The sequence below is a fragment of the Sciurus vulgaris genome (genome assembly GCF_902686455.1).
Source record: "Sciurus vulgaris genome assembly, chromosome: 15".
NCBI lineage: Eukaryota > Metazoa > Chordata > Mammalia > Rodentia > Sciuridae > Sciurus > Sciurus vulgaris.
Window position 1 is genome coordinate 17,643,676 of NC_136476.1, and position 25,432 is coordinate 17,669,107.

At 38.5% G+C, this 25,432-nt stretch overlaps 2 protein-coding genes and 1 pseudogene across 5 annotated transcripts in view; 1 reads left to right on the forward strand and 2 right to left on the reverse strand.

Annotated features, from left to right (window-relative positions):
• SMC5 (structural maintenance of chromosomes 5) overlaps positions 1–2,742 on the reverse strand; it is a 95,625-nt gene extending 92,883 nt beyond the window's left edge. For both annotated transcript variants that reach the window (XM_079112032.1, XM_079112031.1), the window contains exon 1: positions 2,452–2,742. In XM_079112032.1, the coding sequence (XP_078968158.1) occupies positions 2,452–2,636 (185 nt within the window). In that variant the 5' untranslated portion in view covers positions 2,637–2,742. The remainder of the gene's footprint in view (positions 1–2,451) is intronic.
• Positions 2,743–9,232: 6,490 nt separating this feature from the next.
• LOC306644941 (heterogeneous nuclear ribonucleoprotein A1-like) lies at positions 9,233–10,505 on the forward strand (annotated as a pseudogene). The gene has a single exon. The product of its transcript is annotated as a heterogeneous nuclear ribonucleoprotein A1-like (transcript).
• Positions 10,506–16,841: 6,336 nt separating this feature from the next.
• The window catches only part of MAMDC2 (MAM domain containing 2), a 171,002-nt gene continuing 162,411 nt past the window's right edge, over positions 16,842–25,432 (reverse strand). Inside the window, exons 12-14 of one of the 2 annotated variants that reach the window (XM_079112666.1) lie at positions 24,145–24,401; positions 18,343–18,427; positions 16,842–18,201 (exon numbers count right to left, since the gene is read on the reverse strand). In XM_079112666.1, the coding sequence (XP_078968792.1) occupies positions 18,137–18,201; positions 18,343–18,427; positions 24,145–24,401 (407 nt within the window). In that variant the 3' untranslated portion in view covers positions 16,842–18,136. Of the gene's footprint in view, positions 18,202–18,342; positions 18,428–24,144; positions 24,402–25,432 lie in introns of those variants that run through there. The other variant, XM_079112667.1, reaches the window with a different exon arrangement.

Genomic DNA, 25,432 nt, shown 5'->3' on the forward strand with positions numbered 1-25,432 from the left:
TTTCTCAAATCAAAAATTTAAGCATTTGTTTTGCATCCTCTTGCTTCTACCCACATCTGTCCCCACCCCCATTCATTCAATCACTAGGTCTTGTTGGAAGACATGCAAACATGATATCACTTGTTTAAAAAAAAAAAAAAAAAAAAAAAAGGAACGAAGGACCCTTCATAATTTAGTCCTTGTGTCATCTTTCCACTTTTTCCTATTCTCTTCTCAGACTTCTAAATTCTACCTATAATGAATTTCTTTCAGTTGCTTGACCAGCTTATGCTTCCTTCTTTCTTTAAGACTTTGCACACTACTCCTTCAGCCTAGATATCTCCCTCTATTCCCACTTCCACTGTCTTGGTTCACTCATAGAAACCCCTCTCTACTCTTTCCAGGCCACTCAAGTTCTCCAAACTTATCTCTTCTAACCCCTTGCCTCAGCCTATCCCTCCCTACTTCAGTCCTAAAACTCAAAGTCCTCTCATCATTAAAATGAACAAAATCTCACCTAGCTCTACACTTTGCAGCCAAGTTTTCTTTCTCTTTAGATCCAAGCTTTACTTCCTCATTCATTCATTCTGCTTTTTTTACCCACTGCTTCATCAGTGGTCAAGGACTTCCTAATTGCTAAGTCCAATGGGCTTTTTTCAATAATGTTATCTGACTTCAAAGTGGCAAATGGTATTTCGAAACATTCTTTTTCCTTAGTTCCTCTGAATAATAGTCACATAGTTCTGATTTTACCTCCCTGAACAGTTTCTTTCAGTTTGAGCTCTTCACTTACCCTTTCACGTAAGGTCTTCTATTCCTCTGATTTATATTCTGTTTTGGTCAATCTCAACCACCTCTGTAACTTAAGTCAATTATCTATATGCATGATTTCCAAAACTTTGACCTGTTCATAATTTTGTGAGTTCCAGACCCTTGAATTCTGCCTACACAACATTTCTCTTAGACATCCCACTGGAAACTTCAAGTCACAGGACCTAAAAGGTATTCATTATTTGTTCTAACGCTGCTCCCTCTTCTGAATTGCACCCCACTAGTAAGCCAAGGTAGGAACTTGGAGAAAGACTGCACTCCTCACTCCCCCTCCTCTTGCTTCACAAGCAAGACCCCGCCAATCTCTTTCTTTTGGCTCCTACTATATGCCAACTCTATCTCTTGCCTTTAGACTGAAAAAGTCTTGTTGCCCCCAAACTTGTATTCTTTCTAAATAAATCATGCTTCACATTGCTGCCAGGTTAACAGAAATTACAAATCATACCCTGCTTAAAACACATCTTGACTGCCTACAAGAGGAATTTCTTAGACTGATAAACATACAGACACTCATTGGTTACTTATCTTTGTCTAAATATTCACTCACATCCTAGTCATACTTGACACTTCCTAAATATTCCAAACTTTCTTTCAGGCAGTTTGTTCTCTCTGCAAAGTTCTCCCCTTCTTTAAAGATTTTCATATTTTCTTTACAAAGCTCTTTTTCACAGTTGTGGATGAAATTAATCACTTCATCCTATATGCCCCCATAGCATCCTGATACTTGTTATTATGGTATCTACCTCACTTGACTACATTTATGTTTCCTGATCTAGATTCAAACAGCAATTCAGCTACTTATTAGGTATGGAAACCTGGGCAAAATTAACCTCTCCAAGCTTATCTCAGATAAGATGATAAGATAAAGAAGAAAGAAACAGCAATAAATAAATAGAACACCTAGTTTTTTTGTACCTAGCAAATAATAAGTGCTTGGGGGGAAAATGGTGGTATTGTTCCAATTCTGGGACCCTTATGCCATTATGGGTAAGCTTGTTTAAAACAAAACAAAACAAAACAGGCCTTAAAAAATGAACTGTAAGGCGCTAGGTTAATGATATTTAGATTTTAAAACGATAACTAGTTGTCTAAAAGATGAGACTCCAAGGAAGAGAGCAGGATTTGGAGGAGTCAAAGGTCTATAGGGAGGTCCAGCAACTGGGTAAGGTTTTCTTTTTTGGTACATTCTAACCCCCACGCAGCACAACCATTACCATCTTATCTACTCTGTCCACTGGGCTAATGCCTATGCTTTAAAAAATCTGCCACAGCATCACTGTCACTCCGACATAACTGCTGCCTCTGAATCCCCAGGGCATTACTTTTGAGAAGTGCAGGACCAAGTCCTCCTTAGATCGAGACTCCCAGCGGACAGAGAGCCCGAGTATCTCTACTGACTGCCACACGGCGCCTTCGAAAAAACGTTGGCGGAATGAATAAACAAACACCACACAGGGCACATCTACGACAGCAACACACGTCAGTTTCCACGGCCTAGGTAGAGTAACGCTCCCGGGGAGCCTGGCACGAATTCCCGGGCCCTGGAGCCAGGTACGCACGCCCGCCCCCGGCCCGCCGGGCGCCCCCGGCCTGCGGGCCCGCACGCCCGCCCTGCCGCGGCGCGGCCTCAGGGCCACTCACAGGAAGTTCTCCATCGCGATGCGGACTATAGAGCCCTCCACAAAAGGCCCGGACGACTGCAGCAGCGACGGTGCCGAGGACAAATTCTTTCTCTTGCTTGGGACCTCCGAGGACGGATCTCTCGGGAGAGCCCTCTTGGAAGCCAGGGGGCTTGGAGTCGATGTTTTCCTGCTTGGAGTCGCCATCCTGGCTTCCTCTGCGGCCCGCGGCGGCTTCCGTTCCCAGCGACCTGCAGCCCAGGGGGGCCTCGGCGCCCTGCTCCCGCGCGAACTGGCTGCCGCGCGACGCCGCGCTCGAGCCCGCGCCACGCCTGCGCAGTTCCGGCCCGGCGGCGTCAGCGGGCACGCCCCGCCCCGCCCCGCCCCGCCTGAGGCTGGGCTTGAGAGACCTGGGGAGCGGGAATGGTGGAGGGGCGGGAATATCAGCACTCGAGACCGATCGTCTTCTCCGTTTGTGTCGGCTTTTTTCACAGTTGTTGTTGTTGGTTTGTTGTTGTTTTTTTTAAATTAAACCTCAGGGAGAGATGCCAAGTGCAGTTAGTACTTTGAAATCCACTTGAGCGCTTCCCGAGCCGTGTTCGTCTGCGGCGGGTGGCACCTGAGGCGCCTTGGGCCGCTTCCTAGAGCTCTGCCCTAGAGTCTGCCCCAGAGTCGCGGGACCTGTAGGTGTCTGGTTCCTCTTTTCGATTTCCTTTCCCTTTTTCTCAAATCAGTTCCTCGTCTCAAAAGAAGAACAACAACAAAACGAAACCCTTTCAATATTCGCCTCTCCCTGACGGCGCCCTTAAGGCCTCCAGTGCTCTGGAGTTTAGGAAGACTACGCTGCACCCAATACCTTTGCCACTGTCCCTCTGACTCCTTAATTCCCTGCTCACACCTCCTGCCCTGGAGCTTCTAGAAATGCCTGAGCTAGAATGCGCTGGCTTCATTAAGTGCGGCTCCGCGGGTGGCTCTACTTGAGCGTGCCCGCATTCAACTTGTTAGCCCCTCAGGACAGATGAGGCGCACAGAGACCCACCTTGCGTCCACTGATAAAGGGTGTCAAGAGGATGGGGCCATGGATTGCATCCCTCCTAACTGAGGATCTAGCCTGGACGAGTGAACCAACCAATAATGAGGATTTGAGACTGTGATAGGTGCTCTAAAGAAAATAAAACAGGATTAACGTGGTGGGGTGGGGAGAATGGAAACCGTGTCAGAGAAGGTGGTGTTTGAGCTGAACCCTGAAGGAACCACGTGTGTGACCATCTGAGAAAAGGACTCCGAAGTGGAAACAACGTGGGATATTTGTGAAACAAAGGGAAGGTCTGTGTGTCTACCCAGTAGGAAAAGGGTTGTGGAACAGCCTTATCCATCACTGCAGAGGCTGAATTTTATTTTAAAAGCAACTTGGGCCTGGGAAGAAGCTCAGTAGCAGCGCTTCATTCCTCAGCACCATAACACCCACCATGAAAGCAATGAGAAACCATGGCGTGGTTTCAGCGGAAGAAAGACATGATTGTTATGGGGCACAGTTTAAGAACAGACCCATCACCACTGAGAAATCCAAATTTGAGTCTTTATTAAGCTGGCCAGCTGACTGTCTCACACAATGCCCCAAAAAATGGCTATTGAGAGAACAGCCCCGACCACAGGGTTGTAGGGATTCTTATACCAAAAATCACATCAATCATAAGTGCCTGTTGCTATGATTTGAAATTACAAACTAACATCATGAGATCAACAGAGGGGGAAGTGGGTCAAAATGACCCTTACCTAGGTATAAAGAATAGTTAACTAAAATCCACAGAATCACCATTCACATGGTACATTGTTTAGGAGCAATAGGAATCAAAAGAGAGCAATTTTATATTACATAAGAATTGTCATTTTGTATTATTAAACATATCACACTAAGTAACTTAGGATGGGTACAGAGGCGGGGTGTTCCCGTGGGAGAAACTTACTTCATAGGTAACATGGAGTCTCAGCAAAATGGAGTCTGTTTAGTCATTTCCCTTAGAGTCTGGCATATAACATTCTCATGGAGCCAAATCTGTCAGCCCATCACAATGATCTGGTTAAAATTTTTTAGTGATCATTTTGGTTCCTGTGGGAAGAACTGTTTGGAGGGGGCTAAATGTGGACAAGAGACCATTTAGAAAGCTCCTGCAGCAGAACCCTCCTTTCTAACCCCTAGCACAAATTTTTTCCCATGTCCCTGCTTCTTTCTCTCACTCAAATGGAATTTACGCTTTGTAAAAGTTACTGCCAAAGAAAATAGAATAAATAAAAAGTATGTGAACTTGTCATGGTTACTAGAAAAAAATTTCAAATGCAAATTAAAGAATAATTTTTAAAATGTTCAAATGGCAAGCAGGGATGAAAATACACAATGCTTTAAAAGGCACAATATTCTTCCCTACACAGCTAGTATATGTTTTTTGAGAAGTAATTTTGTGCTTTGCTTTGAAAGCCTTAGAAAAGTTAAATTATTTGAAGAAATAATTAGTTTTGAGGGAATCTATTCTACGTACAAATAAGACTATAGACATCAATAATGGGAGTTGAGAGCAGGGACCCAATCTTATCACTTTTGTACCATAATCAGTGCTTTAGTGCAGGAATCAAATTTTGTTTCTAAACTTAAACGTAGAGAATAAACTACTCAACTTGTGAATATTCCACAAATGCAGACATAGTGAGTTCTAAACAACTAGTCAGTCATGCTTAATACCATCCTTTAAAAGAAAAATACTGATTTTTCTTTTAATTACAAAAGCAACACCTATTAAATGCTGAAATTTTGAGAAAACAAAAACAAAGGGAAAAAACTCAAAATTTCTTTATTCAAACTAATCATTAAGATTTTGTTGTGTTTTGACATCTGTTTTCCCTGTAAATGCATAGCATGCTCTTTTTGTTCCAAAAAATAGGATGATGCATAAACTGTATTATTTATATTGTTATTTACCCCCACTTAAAGTATTGATAATTTTCTATGCATTAAATATTTTTCCATAACACATCGTTTAAGTAACAACGAAGTCATTTGCTCAATAGATATACCCTTATTGATTTGAATAGTTCTCTTGTTGGACTGGATATGACTGGAAATTAGCATGAACCAAGGCTATTCTGGCAATGGGGAGACATTGGATGGCTTTAAGTAGGAGAGAGGCATAATCTGGCAGACTATTTATTAGTTTTTCAGTGCTTCCTAACATGCTTTGAAGGTTTTATACACCATTGAAAGTATACATGTTTATCTTCCCACATCTGGATTTTTTTTTTATTTTTATTTTTTGTGGTACTGGAGATTGAGTTCAGGGGAACTGTACCACCAAAAGACATCCCCAACATTTTTTCTTTTTTATTTTGAGATAGGGTCTTACTAAGTTACCCAGGCTGGTCTCAAACTTGAAATCCTCCTACCTCATCCTTCTGAGTTGCTGGGATTATAGGAGTGTATCACCATACTTGGCCACTGCTGAATTCTTTATTTCCACTGCTAAGAACTGTCTTGAAAGGGATGATATTATAAAGGCAGAGAGAGTTCATTGGAAATAGAATATCAATTACCCAGAATCTGATGCTAATAAATAAGTCACAACAGCTAATCCTACACTTGTCAGCTTATAAAGTAGGTGATGAGGTTAGTTGACCTCATCCTTGCTAACTAATAGATATGGCAAAGCAATTATATTTAACTTTCTCTTGACCAAGTAAAAAGTTACCTGGGGTCATTCTGACTGAGACCTTTCCAACTCTGTAGAAACATTAAAAACTGAAACAAAAATGTGGCAAACATATCAGGGTCAAGAATTATAAATATATTTTACTTCACCATTAGAATATCATTGTTTTAGCCTGTTGTACTGCTATAAGAAAATTTCATAGAGTGAGGCAGCTTACAAACAACAGAAATTTATTTCACATAATTCTGAAGGTTGAGAAGTCCAAGATGAGGCACTAGCACATTTGGTGTCTGATGAGAGCCTGCTTCTTCAATCCCTCCTCACTGTATCCTCACATGGTGGAAGGAAAGGAAGCTGATCTTTTCAGCCCTTTATAAGGGAACTTGTCCCTTTTATGAGGGTTTTACCTGAAACATCTAATCACTTCCCAAGAGTCCTCTGTTAGGTAAGTAATGAGCAGTGACCAGTGAATTGTGAACTGATAACATAGCAGGGTCCTGAGGTTTCATTAAAGTGCCTTTAGTGAACAATCTAATAACTCATAGATCAACAGGTGTAGTAACCCTGAGAATAAATGCATGGATCCAAAGGGAACCAATTAAAAAATATGTCAGGAAGGAAAAAAAAAAAATCAATGGAGCTAAATCCTGACAGTCTATTGGGGTCATTGTAAAGTTAGGATTTATGGCCATAAGTTTCTCAATGAATTTCATAAGAGAAATTTCATGAATAGTACAGGTGCACTAAGATAAAGTCTGCCTGGTTATTGACTCCAAAACCCTCATTAACAGAACTGACTTGTAGACAAAGCCCCCTGAATAGGTTGACCACCATGACAGTTCCAGAGAGGACTAACTAGGGTCAAAAATTCCCCCACCCAACCTGAAGGAGGAATTAAATATCTGATTGGCAAAGCCTGCAGAAGATGCAACCAACTTCTGGCAAACATCAAACAGGAATAAATTTGGAAGCAGCATTGTTTCCTTTGTCATATTTTGCTCAGAGAGACCCTCTCTCTCTCCTGAAGGTGTTCTGTGCTTTATTTTCACCCATAGTACGATTCTCTTGCATGGCTTTTCATGTCTGACTTTAAAATTTCTTTCATTGGGATGCAAGAACCAAAGTTTGGAGCTTCAGCTCCCCACTCTCCTGTGACACCATCTCCTCATACTGTCACATTAGAAGTTAAGTGTCAACATGGACATTTTAGGGGAGCGCAAGCATTTAGACCATAGCCACCCTCTTCTGTGGTTTCTCTTGGCTTCACTCTAAGCTCTAATGGTACCACCATAGCAAAAGACTGGGGACAAGATGCATGGATTAGAACCCTGCTGAGACATTGGTTTACTATTCCTCCTTCAACAAGAACTCACAGGTTCACATGACTGATCTCCTCTGGTTTAAATGGCAAGAGAGAGGGAATATTGCTTTTGCTTTTGGCGAATTCATAAAGTAGAAAAGGGAGCCCTCAGAACCTGAAAGGAAGGAAAAAGACAGAAGCTAAAATCTAAGTCCTTGCCCCGCCCAGCCCCACACTTTTTTTTTTTTTTTTTTTTTTTTTTTTTTTTTGCGGTGCTGGGGATCGAACCCAGGGCCTTGTGCTTGCAAGGCAAGCACTCTACCAACTGAGCTATCTCCTCAGCCCCCCAAGCACTCTTTAATTAACTTTAGGGAGAAATGTAGGCAGGAATCAAATAGTTTCAAAGAGAACCAGTGCCTTTATCACAGGGGTACTAAAGCCACATACAGCAGACTTCTGCAAGAGGTATGGATACCTTACTTTTAAAGCTTTTAATTTTAAAAAATTTGTATCAAACATCATACAAAAATATTTTGTTTCTTTTCTGACCCTGAGCCCAGTCCCCACTGGGAATTGAACCCAGGGCCTCTTAAATGCTAGGCAAGCACTGAGCTAAGTCAACAGTCCTTTTTATTTTGAGACAGTCTCAGTTAGTTGCTCAGATAGCATCTAACTTGTGATTCTCCTGCCTTAACCTCCCAAGTAGCTGGGATTATAGGAATGTGTCACCATGCTGTCTCATACAGTTTAGAACAATCAGTATGTCTGCTTATTCTTACTGTAGTAGTACTAGTTTTTAAATTGACTGCAGTTAAACGTGGTAGAATTGGTAGTAATAGCTAATATGAATAGCATCTACCACACACTAGCTACTATTCTAAGCACCTTTTCAGATTTTATTTCTGTATGCTGGATCAGTGTCTCAACAGACTGACCTCTTCCTTAAATTTCTCTTTTGGATACAAAAGCCAATTGAAGGATTTTAAAAAATCATCAGAAGTTAACATAAGGTTTCAAGTGTACTTTGTGATGTGTCCCAACTGAGAGCAAATGGATAAATGGTCCTTTATATTTTTCAAGGATATAAAATGAGAAAGCAGTATTAAATTGTTCCAGAAGAATTGACCTTCAATTTCAAAATGATGATGAATGAAGGGCTAAAGCACTGTGTATAATCTCCTTCTTCGCAAGTCTTTGAAAATTGAACTATCAGCCCTCCTTGCCCAGGCAAGGTCAGAAGCATAAGCAGAGCCCTGAGAAGTCTGAGGGGAAGATGAAACGTTTTCTCTCATACCCTGTTACTTCCCCAAGGAAAGAAAGTTGGTAATTGTCAGAACTGTAGTTAAACTGTCAAAGGCAGCTCCATAATTTATAAAATAAGTGAGATAAGTGAGTCCTTGGGTATCAATTACCTAGAGTGACACTTTTCATTCCAGTATCTCTCCAACAAGTTGAGGTGCTCCAGAACTCTCCCATAAACTTATTGGTTTTAAGTTCTACTTCCATTCATTGGTAGCCAGACATAATTTTTTTAGAATTAGAATCAAATTTTTTTTTTTTCCGTATTGCATATTTAACCCAGGGCCTTGTGCTTGCAAGGCAAACATTCTACCAACTGAGCTACATCCCCAGCCCAAGAATTAGCATCAGATTTATATTTTTATTTGAATTTGAAAATTACAAACAGTACAAAACAGAAACCAATAACCACCTACTCATATTAGAATTAACAAAGGTAACAACTTAGCATTTCTTCCAGGCTTTTATTTCAATTATCTACTTTTTAAAAAGTATGCATAAAGGATATGTTCGTTAGTTTACTCCTTTCTGCCTGTGGACACCACCAAGAAAGCATCCTTAAAGTCTCTGTTCCTGCTGCCACCACGTCTAAATCAGAGTCCCCTAAAGAGCCCGAACAGCTGCGGGAGGTATTCATCAGAGGGCTGAGCTTTGAAACAACTGATGAGAGTCTGAGAAGCCATTTTGAGCAATGGGGAACACTCACAGACTGTGTGGTAACGAGAGATCCAAACACCAAGCGCTCCAGGGGCTTTGAGTTTGTCACTTATGCCACTGTGGAGGAAGTGGATGCAGCCATGAATGCAAGACCTCACAAGGTGGATGGAAGAATTGAGGAACCAAAGAGAGCTGTCTCAAGAGAAGACTCTCAGAGACCAGGGGCCCACTTAACTGTAAGAAAGATCTTTGTTGGTGGCATTAAAGAAGACACTGAAGAACATCCTCTACGAGATTATTTTGAATAGTACGGGAAAATTGAAGTTATTGAAATCATGACTGAAGAGGCAGTGGAAAGAAGAGGGGCTTTGTTTTCGTAACTTTTGACGACCATGACTCTGTGGATAAGATTGTCATTCAGAAATACCATACTGTGAATGGTCACAACTGTGAAGTGAGGAAAGCCCTGTCAAAGCAAGAGATGGCCAGTGCTTCATCTAGTCAAAGAGGTCAAGGTGGTTCTGGAAACTTTGGTGGTGGTCACGGAGGTGGTTTTGGTGGAAATGACAATTTTGGTCATGGAGGAAACTTCAGTGGTCGTGGTGGCTTTGGTGGCAGCCGTGGTGGTGGTGGACATGGTGGCAGCGGAGATGGCTACAATGGATTTGGTAATGATGGAAGCAATTTTGGAGGTGGTGGAAACTATAGTGATTTTGGCAATTACATCAGTCATCAAATTTTGGACCCATGAAGGGTGGAAACTTTGGAGGCAGAAGCTCTGGACCTTATGGTGTTGGAGGCCATACTTCGCCAAACCACGAAACCAAGGTGGCTATGGCGGTTCCGGCAGCAGCAGCAGCTATGGCAGTGGCAGAAGGTTTTAATACTGCCAGGAAACAAAGCTTAGCAGGAGAGGAGAGCCAGAGAAGGGACAGGGAAGCTACAGGTTACAACAGATTTGTGAACTCAGCCAAGCACAGTGGTGGCAGGGCCTAGCTGCTACCAAGAAGACATGGTTTAGACAATACTCATGTGTATGGGCAAAAAAACTCAAGGACTGTATTTGTGGCTAATTGTATAACAGGTTATTTTAGTTTCTGTTCTGTGGAAAGTGTAAAGCATTCCAACAAAGTGTTTTAATGTAGTTTTTTTTTTTTTTTTGGCATCCATGCTGTTGATTGTTAAATGTAATAGTCTGATCATAACTGACGCTGAATAAATGTGTCTTTTTTTAAATGTGCTGTGTAAAGTTAGTCTACTCTGAGGCCATCTTGGTAAAACTTCCCCAACAGTGTGAAGTTAGAATTCATTCAGGATGATGCCAGGCTCAGAAACCTTGGTTGTAGTTCTTGTGACTTGAAGTTCACCCTTGAAAGGGTCACCCAAGCATAGTCATGGAATTATTTGGTTATAAAAATGATTGTTGGCACATCCTATGCAATACCTAAATTGAATAATGGTACCAGATAAATAATAGATGGGAACGAAGCTTGTGTATCATCCATTATCATGTGTAATCAATAAACGATTTAATTCTCTTGAAAAAAAGTATGCATAAAACATATATGGTTACACTTTCCCCTTAAAAAATTAGAACAATGTGGATAAATAGGAATGCATTTCAATCCCCCATGCCCATTTCTTCCTGTTTTTTTTTTGTTTGTTTTGTTTTGTTTTGGGTTTTTTTGGTATCAGGTACCCACTGAGCCACATTCCCAGCCCTTTTTATATTTTTTCTAGAGCCAAGGTCTTGCTGAGTTGCTTAGGGTCTCACTAAGTTGCTGAGGCTGGCTTTGAACTCACAATACTATGAACTCACTATCCTCCTGCCTTAGCCTCCCCAGCCACTGGGATTACAGGTGTGCGCCACCATGCCCAGCCCGTGTTCCTGTATCTTTTATCTCTCAGAATTAACTATTCTCAAACAGTTGTCCAGTGTACAATGTAATGTCTTCTCAGGGCATTTTTATATTTTACATGCATTTTTTTCTACAGAAAACACGTAATAATATTTTGAGTATGAATGCATTACAAAAATGTATTACACAAATAATATATACATATATAAATGTTCTAACATAAAAATGCAATAAGAATAGTCATATGGCTTGGTTTTTCATTCAAAACTATAATTTTGAGAGTATCCATGTTGGCACATATAAATCTTTAGTTTCCTTTTAACTGCTGTGGAGTTTTTGTGTAAATATATCATACTTTATCCATTATTCCACCAACTTGACATATAGATGGCATTCAATTTTTCATTTTTACAGAAAGTGCTTCAGGGAACATCTTTGGACATATCTTTATGTACATGTGTAAGCACTTCTTTAGGATATATTACCAAGAATTAGAATTGCTAGACCATATACAAGACTTATTATTCTCTTCTAGTTTCTTGGTATTGCATTTATTGTTGTTTATGGCAAATCTCTTGGAAACTATGATTACTTGAAAAGTACGTCAAAACAAAATTTCTGTCCTTTTCTTCTCTCTAGATTGACTTTGACTTGCTAGTTATTTCTCCCCAGCCTGCACCCCTGTGGTCCCACATACCTGCATAGACACCTACACACTTGTCCTTCTGTACCCAGTGTTCTCTTCTTCCCTCCAGATCTAGACGTGTGCTGCCTGAAGCTTATAGAATTTTTTGAAGCCCCCTCTGAAAACATACAAAATTACAATTAAAAAATCAGCACAATGATTATGCAGAATGAGAGGAGAAATCATGACAGCTCTATTAACATTTTGGCTTGTAGGAGTTGGGCAGTGTCCCTGGTCTCTACTCAATACACCAGTAGCACTTCCTCTGTTTTGAACAATCCAACAGTGTTCCATAGCTGTCCAGATGTCCCTCAATGGGCACCATTCCCCCTATTTGAGAACTAGTGCTCTAATTCTACCTGCTCTGTCACAGTACAGAAAACAATAGACACACTCTCCAGTTGCTCTCATGAGCCAAACCTTGGCTAAAGCAAGATGAGGAATTGAAATGAAATTTCCCTATCAGTTTTACTCATGAGCACATATGCAAATAGCTAGCAATGCCCAAAACAGTAAATATATTTTGAATCGAATCAATTAATGGAACTCTTCCTATTAACAATTGCAGAAAGGTTGCAGCAAAAAAAAAAAAAAAAACAGTCAATAATTTTCAACACACACGCATGTTAAAATTTCTAGAAAACTGTAAACAGAACATTTCCCACTAACAATAGGCAATCCCAAAACCTTTCAATAAACACACAAATAATGAAATTCTTAGAAATATTTGCTTATGTTTCAGAAACAATTTAAGAATGATACTATTACTATTTCTATTGAATACTGTGTTAGATATCTTAGCCTTCCAAATAAATTAAGAAAATGGAGCAGAAGGAATGTTGAAAAGAAAAAAACTAAAGCTTATGTTATTAAGAAAGCTGGCCTGATGGCAGGAGAAAATTGTGGTAGGCAGAATAATGCCCCTCTGAAAACATGCCCACATCCTAATCCCTGAAATTTGTGATTATGTCACTTTATGTGGCTAAAGGAATTTGCAGACATCATTAAGGATCTTGATGTGGGTGATTATTCTGCTCAGTCCACAGGAATTCTTACTCTATTTTATGAAATCAAGTGTTACCCAATTTTAGAATCGCAAATAAAACCAATTTAAAAAAATCTTTGAACCTTTGTTTTAATTTTGTCTTTGATACTTTATTATTGATATATTTCATTTTTTAAATTTATTATTCCCTTATAGTTCTTCCATCTTTTCATCCTAGTTGCACTTAAAATATATTTTGGTGGTATATAATTTCCTAATGACTTTCTAGGTCTGATTTTTATTTATATCTCTCAGAATTTTGAACTTTGTGATCTTGATTTTTTTCTTTTGATTCATTGTACACAAATGGGGTACGGCTTGTTTCTCTGGTTGTACACAAAGTAGTGTCACACCATTTGCATAATCATACATGTACATAGGGTAGGTAATGATGTTTGTCTCATTCTGTTATTTTTCCATCTCCCACACCCTTCCCACCCCTCTTTTTCCTCTATACAATCCATCCTTCTTCCATTCTTGCCTCCCTCCCAACCCCCCATTATGTATCATCATCCACTTATCAGAGAGATCATTCAGTTTTTGGTTTTTTGGGATTGGCTTATCTCATTTAGCATGATATTCTCCAGCTGCATCCATTTACCTGCAAATGTCATAATTTTATTCTTCTTTATGGCTGAGTAATAGTCCATTGTGTATATATACCACATCTATAACCAATTCTGAAATCAAGCAAATATTCTCCCTTTGAATAATAACTCTCTCTCATTATTTATGAACTCTTATTTTAATACATTGGACTTTTATTCTTTCTCTTTTTAGTACTTTTCATTTCTTCATTCCTCTGTACTGCATTTTGGTTTATTATCTTATATTCCTGTTCAGTTCACCAGTTCTATTAGATATTTAAATCATTTGCCTTTCCACTAATTTTTTTTCCACTGAAAGTATACACATACACAGACACACACACACACACACACACACACACACACACACACACACACATAATTTGCTTCTTTTAAAAATCTACTTGCTTTTTCATAGAATATTTCATAGAACATTGGCTTTTGTTATATGTTTTTCCCCCTTCTAATCTGAATAAGTGAACTTTCTTGAGAAGATGGGTATATAAACAGGAAGTTGATTTTAGCATGATAATTCTTGCTAGAGGTACGTAGTTTGTGCAGCACAGAAGAAACATTGGCAAAGGCTACAGTGGGAAGAACAAAGAAAAATATGTTGCCCAGCTACTGAATAGAATGAGTCTGATACTGCTAGTAATAAAGAAAAAAAAAAAAAAAACCAATAAAAATGACAAGATTATATGGTTACTGTATCCTTAAGATGGCACTATAAACTCACAATTTCTTTGTAGAAAAAGAATACATAAAACTAACTGGGATATATCTGAAATTTCACTGAAACCTTAAAATATAAACCAGAATGACTTTTGTGTGTCCGAGGCTGTTCTAAGTGCTTGTATGTATTATTCTGATTTAAACTTTATAACAGTCTTAAGAAGTAGGTACAAATATTTGCCCCATTTTGCAGGCTAGGAAAAAGAGAGAATGTCTAAATGACTTGCCTTCACACGGTTATAAGATTTAAACAGAGACAACCTGAATTCAGAAACCATGTACTTACTCAACATTCTCTATATCCTCTTTATGATGTTGAAAATGCAGGAACATTAGCATCAGCAGTTATGAGAACGCATTTATTTTCCAGTTCTGGTTAAATTATATGGGGAATGTTTCTCTTGTATGGGAATAAGAAATCAAGGAGCCCAGTTCTCAGCCCCCCGAGTGAGAGAAGAAAACCTCAGGGCATCCACAACACTGGTGTAATGGGTCTCTGCTGGTTCTCTTTGCTTTGCCCACACTGTTGCCAGGAAATGGTCCCTGACCTCCTGGGTCAGGTGCCCCTTCTAGGCCTAACCAGAGCATCCCAGGTATATGACCATAGTGTATTTAGCACGCAGAATTGTGTTAATTAGTTTATATCTTTATTTTCCTTGGTAATCTGTGAGAATCTTTATAATCTCCATGTTTGGTAGAATGCTCAGCACAAATTTCTCAAGCAATTTTTTTGGGGTTGGGGCTGAAGCTCAATGGTAGAGCTTTGTCTAGCACATGCAAGGCCCTGGGTTTGAGACTCTGTGCCACAGAAACAAACAAACAAAATCTTTGCGGAACCCTTTCTTCTATATTAATCCAGAACCTGCATCTGAAGCACTATATTCTCTGTATCTTCTTCCCTCCCTTCTATACATAAATAATCTCCAATCCAGAGAGCAAATTATAGGCTAGAAAGAAATCTGTGTGAGAAAGCAGTTTCTATTTGAAGCACTTGGGTATTTAGATGCTGCTGAGAACTGAAAGAAATGCAAACACGGACTTAAATTGTTAAGCAGTATCTATTAACTACAGTATACCTTCTCCTCAGGCATTTCTAAACCTAAGTAAACTAAACAGTGCTTTACCATCTATCCATATTTCCATCCAGGTAAAAAATAGTTAAGATGAGTGCCAAGGGCAACCTGGAAGGGGAAGAGAAGCATCAAAAAATTGAACTCTGCAGAAGGAGCATAGACAAAGGAAAGCGAGCTAATGAGCTCATTTTCTACCTTCTCTTTCCTACGAATGTCAGGTTGTTTCTTAGCAACAGGTAGCAAGAATTACCTCTTTCTTTTCTGCCCCAAGTCAATACTTAGCACCCTAACTCCACTTGTTTTTCCCCAATTGCTAAAGCTCGTGTCCCAAATAGTATTCCTGGTTTGACAAAGTTTAGAGCAATTTTGACAGCCTGTAAATCCTCTTGAAAGAGGGAATCTTGAGACCTTTGGCTAGATTTTAAATCTATATTAGGGATGCAGTTGGTAGGAGAGCTGGCAGGTTCTGATCAGAACACAGGTTTGGCAGTGCAACAGTCCTAGGTTCAAACCCAGGCCCTACACCAGATGCTTATCTCAGACAAATTTAGTTTCCCTATTTGTAATATGGAACTATCAGTATTATCTTCTTCATGGACGATTGTCAGAATTAAATGAATGAATTCATGTAAAGCTCTTTGCATAGTATTAGAAAATAGTAAGGATTCAACAAATCATAGCAGTAGGATTATTACTATGGATTTATGTTACCATCAAGGTGGCAGGGGGATGACTTCATTCAGTTAGCACAGATTATAAACTTCTTGCTAAGCATTCAGATACACCTGTTAGGTCCTGGAGACACAGTCTACATTTCTTTATTCAGCAAACACAATTATAACTCTGGACAGAATTAATGCTTTAAGGGAATTATGCAACCTAACATGCAATTGAATTTGTCAACATCTTGAAATTTTCCTCAAAGTTTCCACTTTGCTTAGAGATTCTACTCGTGGCTAATTAATCATTATGAGTAGAAAGGAGTTGATTCATTAAATTTTGTTTTATTATAAAATAAATTTATTATCTCCATAAACCTCATGATATTTATTTTGTATGGTTCAGTATATTTTTGCTTTTCAAGTAATGTAAGAATAAGAGAAGTATAATGCTCTGAGCAGACCCGTGTAAGGGTCTGATGCTCTTGAGTAGAAAAACCTTCCAACTGCATGTGAGTACTGAACTTCTAGACACTCAAAGCCATTAAGGGATACTGGCTTTGGGGTCAGAGAGAGCTGAGTCTTAAGTTCTTCTACTTTACAGCTGTGGAATCTTAAGCAATTTCTTTACTATTCAAGACTGTTTTCTTATCTGGGAAAAGAACCAATATTTTCATCTTGAGGATGACAGAAAGATTAAACTCATTCATTCATTCATTCATTCATTCATTCATTCATTCATTCATAAAACAGTATATTTTTGCTCAGTATCTACTAAATGCCAGGTATCTTCCTGAGTACTAAGAATGGAAATACAAATTAGTAGGAATTCTTGTCCTTATAGAGTATATTTGAGATCAAATTTGGGGAAAATTTGAGATGCTTTATGCAAAATAAAACTCTTGGTCTGGGGATATAGCTCAGTGGTAGAGTACTTGCCTAGCATGCCTGAGGCCATGCACGGGTTCAATTGCTAGTACAGTCAAAACAAAACAACAATAAAAAAATCCACTCTTTAAAAATTAATTATTATATCATTGTATACAATACTTATATCACTATTTTAATTGTGGCAGAATAGATATTCAAATTAGAAAGTGCAGTTACATAATGAAGATATTCTGATAAAGAAAAATAATGTAGACATGAGTTGAAATGAGTGAAAAGATTTTCAAATTATCTTTTATTAGATTATTTTATAATTTCACAACAGCTGTATGAATACATAAACATATATATACAATTTTTCAATCAGGTAAATAAAAAGCAGTAGTTTAGTATATCTGGTTGAATTCATATTACTCAAAACCTTACCAAAATATTTATTATAAAAATCAGTCAAATTGTTGAACAAATTTATAAAAATTTGTGGATGTGTGTACGTAAACATTTTCAAGGTTGTATAAAAAGTGCAGTTTTTATACATGTGCTCATAGTGACTTTCAAAGGTAGTTTAAAGGGAGAAAAAAGAAGGTAGCATAACTTTTGTAATACAGCATTAATTAATACTGACTTACCCTGGGATTTCATGAAAGATCCTTTGTTATCAAATATGGTGAAAAATATTAAAAATTAATGCTTCCTTTCTATGAATAAAACATAGAAAATAAGACTTCATTTTCCTGACTAACTTGTTACCATGGAAAACTGCATTCATTCTGCAGATATTACTGATACTCCACATTGTTTACTTTAAAAATATTTATGGCCTACTTGATATTCAAAAAGAAACCCACAAAACCTATTCTTCTCCCAATACATTCACTGAATGCAGATTTAAGTGAGCACACTCATTTTGATTGTGCCCTTTACTTGAGTACTTTAAAATGACTATAATATAAGCACATTTGTATTTTTAACCGGTACCAAGTTCAGATGAATGATCTATTCAAAACCAACAGCCTGTACTTTTAGTAACAGTTGTCAAATGTGAAAAAAAAAAAACAAAAAACCCTGAGTAAGTATTTTTTTGCAAAAGTAATGAAAAGGGTTGCTCTGAAGTCATTTTATAACTTATGAAATGATTAAGACCATCCAGTATTCATTTGTTTCATTTTCATTTTGATTGAAGAGAATACAACTTTTGTCTAGTTAATCCAATTCAGATCACTTTTTAATACTCAATTGCATTTAAATCCTCAGAATATCCTGATGATTGTTGAGTTGTATCTTCCACTTCTGTCAGGAAAGACAAAAAGACAAAAATGTTTTTCTCTGCTTATTATAGAAAAACAATATTTAATTGTGGTTTTATCATTTGAGACTATATTGCAAAATCTTTCTTCAATCAAGTTTCTGTAACTGGGAAAATATTATTACCTGTACAGGGTCCTGCCTGAAATTTAACATCATCAATAGCAATATCACTTCTTATTGATGCGCCCCGAATGGCTTCAAAAATTATCTGAAAAACAATGAAGTTGAATTTAGAAATACAGTCATCCTGATAAAACTGCTGGTCAGGACAAGTTCAGGCTTTGTGGGTCTGAAAGCATAGGTAGTTCTTGAGACCCTCTATAAGGAAAATGGTACAAAATTACAAATTCAAATTTAGGTACTTCAGTGTATTTGAAATTTAAAGACATCCTCAATAAATTACTGAAGTCTTGGAGATTCAGATCCCATGCTCAATCCCCGCTTCTTTTGGCACTGGGGATTGAACCTGTAGGGGTTCTACCACTGAACTATATCCCCAAGGGCCCCCCACTTCCATGCTGCCTTTTAAATTTGAAACAGCATCTTGCTAATTTGCCCAGGCTAACCTTGAACTTGCCATCCTCCTGCTCTAGCCTCTGACTCCCTGGGATTACAGGCATGTGCCATCACACTTGACTCTGATCCTCTTCTTTTGACATCTATTTAGGCAATTCCCCAGAAATGCTTACCAAAAAATGCTTCCCAGTGGTTACCTGGGTCCCCCTTCCCATTCAGAACACTCTGCTCCTAGCATCTCCCAGCACCCACAGGATCTATAAAAGTGAGAGGCCCTGAAGCTTAAATTTCCTTAGGCTTTCCATAAATCTACCTTTGATATTAGTTCTCTATAGAAAGAATTAATATGACTGATTATACACACGTATAAACAGAAAAGCATAATAATTAAATTTATCAAAATAGAATGGTTCATTTATCATGTAAAATACCAAATATTAAAGACACAGCCCAGGGAGAAGAGGGAACAATGTCATGACTTTGGAGTCTGAGCAGAAAATAACTGATTAAATATTCTTGTTCTAGGAAAAATAGATTACCAGCTCTAAGGTTGCCCCAACAATGGTTAATAAGGTATTCATTACTCCAAGGAGGCTTGTGGGTGATGAAATTGTTCATAAGACGTATTTTCTCTCCTCATTTTATGAGCAAATGACTTTTCATTGGACTAGTTTATGATTTAAATTAAATGAAAAAGAAAGCCCTTAAACTAATTTCACTAAACCTCTTTAAGTAAGAATATAAATTGAATAATTAACGTGTTTTTAAAATTAATGAAAAAATAGCTGTAGTGACAGACGAAGCAAAATAATGATTAATAAAAACTCTAAGGATATAACCTGTGATGGTGAGTTTTAGGTGTCAACTTGACTGGGGTGAAGAGACCCAGAGAGCTGGTAAAGCATCATCTCTGGGTATGTCTGCCAGATGGTTTCTAAAAGAGATTGGCATTTGAATCCATTCACTAAATAAAGAGGATATGCCCTCACCCTGTCTGGGTTGGCACCATCCAATCTATGAAAGGCTCAGATAAAACAAAAAACAGATTCATTCTTTCTTCTGGGCTGGGACACCCACCTTCTGCTGCCTTTAGACATCAGAAGCCCAGACTCTCAGGCTTTTAGACTCTAAGGCTTATACTAGCAGCCCCCCAGTTTTCAGGTCTTCTGCCTCAATCCAAGAGTTATATTATTGGCTCCTCTGGTTTCCAGGCTTCAGATTTGGATTAAGCTATGCTTTCCTGGTTCTCTAGCTTGCAGATGATATATCATGGGGATTTTTAGCCTCTATAATTGCATGAGCCAATTCCTAAATAATAAATCCCTTCCCATCCCTCTGCTTCTTTGTTTGGATCTGTTTCTCTGGAGAACAATGATTGAAACACAACCCTAAATAAGAATCCATATAAATGGCAAGAAAAGGTGGGAAATGTCCCAACACATAGAGATGGGAAGACACACGAATGCAGTTAATAAACATTTTGGTTTCTGGACAACAAAATCTGTTTTTTGACCTCTGAGTCTACAGTGAAAAATGTAATAGACAAATTCTGATGAAATCGTATTCTGAATAATATGTGATTTTGCCAAACACTTGATTTCATACAACACTCTCCCTTGAGTTTTCTTAATACTTCAGTGATGACAATTTTACAACAATGATTTCACTGTTGTATTTATAGAAATGTAGGAATATCTCTTTTATTTTTCTACAATGATGATGAGATTTATTTGAATTATCTTTGTGCTTTAGAACTAATAAAATCTATCTGGTAGCCGCTGATGAACAAATATTTATTTATAGAATAAACACAATGAATATGGGATTAAATAACATGTCCTTAGTTCTCAAACTGTGGGGCAGAGACACCCAAGTGCATTCACAGGAGTGCTCTGGGATAGTTTGAAATTCAATAATATTCAACATGTAGACAACACTGCATGAACTACTTAGTTCACAGTCACTCAAAGATTCAACATTAGATTGATCTGTATTCCCTTTGATAACATCTTACCTTTTGGAAGGTTTTGGGGTTTTGGAAGATTCTATAATTAAAGGAATTGCTCTTGAAAAATTTTCAAACTCTTTACCACACCCTCTGAGGACTTCCATAATTATTCCAAAACTTCTTTGACTTTGTCACCTGATGGTCTCCTCCTTCTCCTCCTCTGCTTTAAATTAATATTATTTTATTTTATTTTTCAGTGGTGGGGATTGAACTCAGGGTCTCACACATGCTCGGTAAGTGGTCTATCACTGCTATAATTCCCAGCCCTTCATATTATTAATGGACAAATCATAATTGCATGCCTTCATAGAGAACAATATAATGTTTCAATGTATGCATACATTGCAAAATAATTAAATCAAGCAGATTAATATATTCACTGTGTACTTTTCTTGCAATGAGACCTTTGAAATTTACTCTCTTGTTTTGAGATATGTAATATGCTACCATTGACTGTAATCACCCTACTGTGCAAATAGATCATTAAAATTGTTCCTGCTGTCCACCTGAAACTTTGTAACCTTTGGTCAAGAACTCCTCATTCCTTTCCCTCCCCTGCCTGTCCTGCCTCAGGTAGCCCATCATTCTATTCTATTTCCATGAGTTCAACTTGACTTATTGTCACCTGATGCTACATTATATATTTTTGGCTTACATTTTTTTTTTTACCTCTATCCCACTAGAACATAAACTCCAAAAAAGCAAGAAATTTATACGATCAGTTTATTGCAGAATCCTTAGCATCTGGAACACCAAGTAGTCAATAGATATTTATTAAAAATGAGATATTTTGCCCCCTAACTACTGGAACTCAGTCTGGATGCCTAACACAGCCATCAAGAATACCAATTCTGCCATGATAATATGAATTAGAAACTAGGGAAATTTGAGAGGGAATATATTTTTAGAGACAGGGATAATACCTTTTATAATTTGATGTCATGTTTACAGAACCCCTTTACACACATAATCTCACTTGACTCCAATTCTACCTGTAATGTCAGGATGGCAGGAATTATTTCCTCATTTTGAAAATGTATGAATGATCTCATAAAGGATAAGATTTCTCCAAGATCACCCAGAGCATGTGACCCCAAGGGAATGATGATATTTTGGAATTTCTGTGGAGGGAGGAGGTGCAGAACAGTGGTTTATAGAACCAGGCAGATCTGAGTTCAAGCTCTCATCTGGCTACCTACCAATATTTACTTTTCCCCATCTGTAAAATGGATCAATGGAAGGAATGTATATATAACAGTATTGCAAGTGTCCAGCACATAGAAGATGGCCAATCTATGTGCACATGAGTGTTTGCATTTCATTAGACACTAGGATGCTTTGGAGCATCCAGTTCAACCCAGTTCTCCTATAGACATCTGGGATTCCTAAAGGATCACCAAATCCAGAGAAGATTCATATCTGTTCCATTCTAAGCCAAGTGGGGCAGTCTGGAGTAATCTTTCCACACTGTGAGCTGAAAATCTCTAGGGCTATTCCATACCCTTTGAACTTAAATACCCCAGATGCTAACCCAGGTGCCTCATTACTCTCTCTTTCTCTCTGTCTCTCTGTCTCTGTCTCTGTCTCTGTCTCTCTCTCTCACACACACACACACACATACACACACACATGCACACAAGACATTTTAAGTGACAAGCTACCAGCAGGTTTATGTGCGAACCCTGTGCCTGACCTCCAGAATTTAGATGTAGGAAAATTGCCTATTTCCTAGAACTTAAATCTCAGAGCACTCGTATATCAGCATAACTTGGGAGTTCTAAAAATACCCATGCTGGACTGGCAGGTGTAGTTCAGTGGTCGAGCACTTGCCTAGCAGCATGAGGGCTTGGAACATTTTGCAATGCAGCATTGGATTGAAAGAAGGAGAAGGAGAAGGAGAAGAAGGAGGAGTAGCTGAAATTAGTGCTTGGTACCATCCCTAAAGATTCATATTCATCTAGTTCAGCATAGAGATTCTCTATCTTTTGCACGCATCAGAATCATGTGGAGGGCTTATTAAAACAGATTTTGGGGCCCAGAAATTCCCAAGTTTTTGATTCAATGCTTCTGAAGTGGAACCTGAAAATATGCATTTCAGGTGAATTTGCATTTTAGTTATTGCTGCTGCTGCTGATACCCAGATCACGCTTCAAAAAACATTTGGTAAGGATAGAAGTGTGAATGCCCTAGTAGCCTAACAAAATTGATCCATCATCTTGGAATGATGATCAATTAAGTTCCTGAGCAATCTACTTTCCTTCTGTACCAGACATTATATCACCATCAATATTTTTCGTAGGACTCTTATTCTTTACTAAGCTTCTAGACAGTTTATCCATGCTGAGCTAATTGGGCCCTTCCTGGATAATGACCCATCTTCCCACTGTCATTTGTTCTTTAACGATGCAGCACACTGGATGGCATTATAACCTGGCCACCTGAGCTTCTGCAATTCCTTTCCATTTAGGTCTGTAGAAAATTATTTTTGGTTGTGAGGTGGTAAAAAAATTAAGCTCTTATTTTGGATTCCTCTACCCAGGAAGATTTGGATTTAGACCAGGGAGTCAGTGGCTAAAGCAAGAGTGTTGGTCCAGGAGGTTTATCAATCAGAACCAAGAAGAAGAGGAAACTGAGCTTTCAGTTGGTCACACTTGAGAATTCTACACACTTGAGATTTTAAGAACAATTAGGTGTCTGAAAGTTATCTCTCCAAAGTTTTCTAGAGCTTTGGCTCATGGTAGTCAGGTGAAATTGGGGGCTATCGAAAGGCAGCTACTGCTCTCTAGTAGAGACTGGCTTTTTCCCATTGCCTCCCAGACTCCTTTATATCAAGAACACCTAGAATAGAGGTCTTCTATAGCACATGAAAGAACCTACAGTGAGACCCATGGCTTGAAATCAAGACTCAGTTCTTTCAGATCAATCCAGTGACAGGATCAGGGGCTTGAAAAAACTTACTCTGGATTGTACATATACTTAAATAGAAGCTTAAAAGAAAACCCCCTACATGCATGTGGATAGATGAGTAAAAGATGCAGCTGCAACAACTAATTAGGCAATACCATATTTAGAAAAAAAGGAGACTTCGTTTTGTAGGTTTGTAGGACACATGAAAATATACTTGACATTCATGATATACTAAGATAAAAATAGATACGCTTTCATCATTGAATTGCAAAAAAATCACTTTATGCATAAATATCCAAAGCTTTCTCTCCCTAATTTCTCATTAACTTCTTAGATTTAATCAATATAGAAGCTAATTATGTTTACTCTTAAACTAATCCTCCCTTTATCTATGACCCTGAGAAAGGACAAAATATTCTCTTTGATAATGAGAAAAAGGAGAAACATCAGAAGCTTCCTTGAATCTTGCTTGAATCTTAACTCTTCTGGCGTACCTGGTGTTGCTGCCTACAGCTGTACTCAATCAGCGCTCGGAGCCAGGAAATGCTCTGCTCGCCTTTTCTTCTCCATAAGAGGGACTTTTCACTGTCTTCTTCTTTCAAGTAAACATTCAGCAGGCCAGTCCCTGCCCCATACATGTGGTAGAAGAAGGTCAAACAGTGTTTTCCAGGGACGCCTCGCAGAGGCCTGGACCAGAGATGTGCTTTTTGTCCATACACCATGTGGGAGGCTTCAATGTACATGTAGTAACCTTGAGAAAAATGCAAAGTGGGTATTGTTAAAAAGGACACAAATCACATTTTTTTATTTTGTAGTGTTCCTGGAAACATGGACAACTTCACTGCGATACTAAGAATGGGTTTCATATTCTGAGAATGTATACTCTGGAAGAATAGATATGCTAAAAGAATTAGACCATAAGATGATTATTTGGGGGGCGGTACTAGGGATTGAACACAGGGGCACTTTACCACTGAGCTACTCCGCAGTCCTTTTTTATTTTTTCATTTGAGACAGAGTCTCATTAAATTGCAGGCCTTGCTAAGTTGCTGAGGCTGGTCTTGAACTTGCAATCCTCCTGTCTCAGTCTCCCAAGAAGCTGGGATTACAGGTATGCCCCACTGTGACTGGTCATAAAAATAATTTTTAATTGAATAATTTATAATTCAGTTTAATTGATGGGGTAATTAACATACCAGAATTATGTTACAGATGTGATTTTTATATCAAAATTTATTTCATTAATTCATGGACAATATTCTAAATGTTTTTGTCCTCCTCAAATTCATCTGTTGAAATACTAACCCCCAAGGTAATATCAGGAGGAGGAATTAGATAGAGGTAATTAAGTCATGAGGGCGGTGCTCCCATGAATGGTATTAGTGCCTTTATAACAGACCCCAGAGACTCGCTCATCTCTTCTGCCATGTAGGGTCCACAGAGAAGATGGCCATCTATGAAGAAAGAGGCCCTTCCTACATACCAGATCTGCTGGCACCTTGATCTTAAACTTATCAGCCTCCAGAAATAAATTTCTGTTGTTTGTAAGCTGCCCAATCTATAACAACTTGGCCCAAACAGACTAAGACACAGCCTCACCCTAAAAACTACTCTGCCCTTCTAGTTACTCAGCCCAAAACCTGTGAGTCACGTGCCACGTTCCACATCAAGGATTCCTGTTGACTCTACCTTTGAAATATGTCCAGAAGCCAGTCACTTCTCACTGCTGCTACTGCCCCAGTCCAAAATACTATCATTTCTCCCCTGGACTAATGCAAAAGC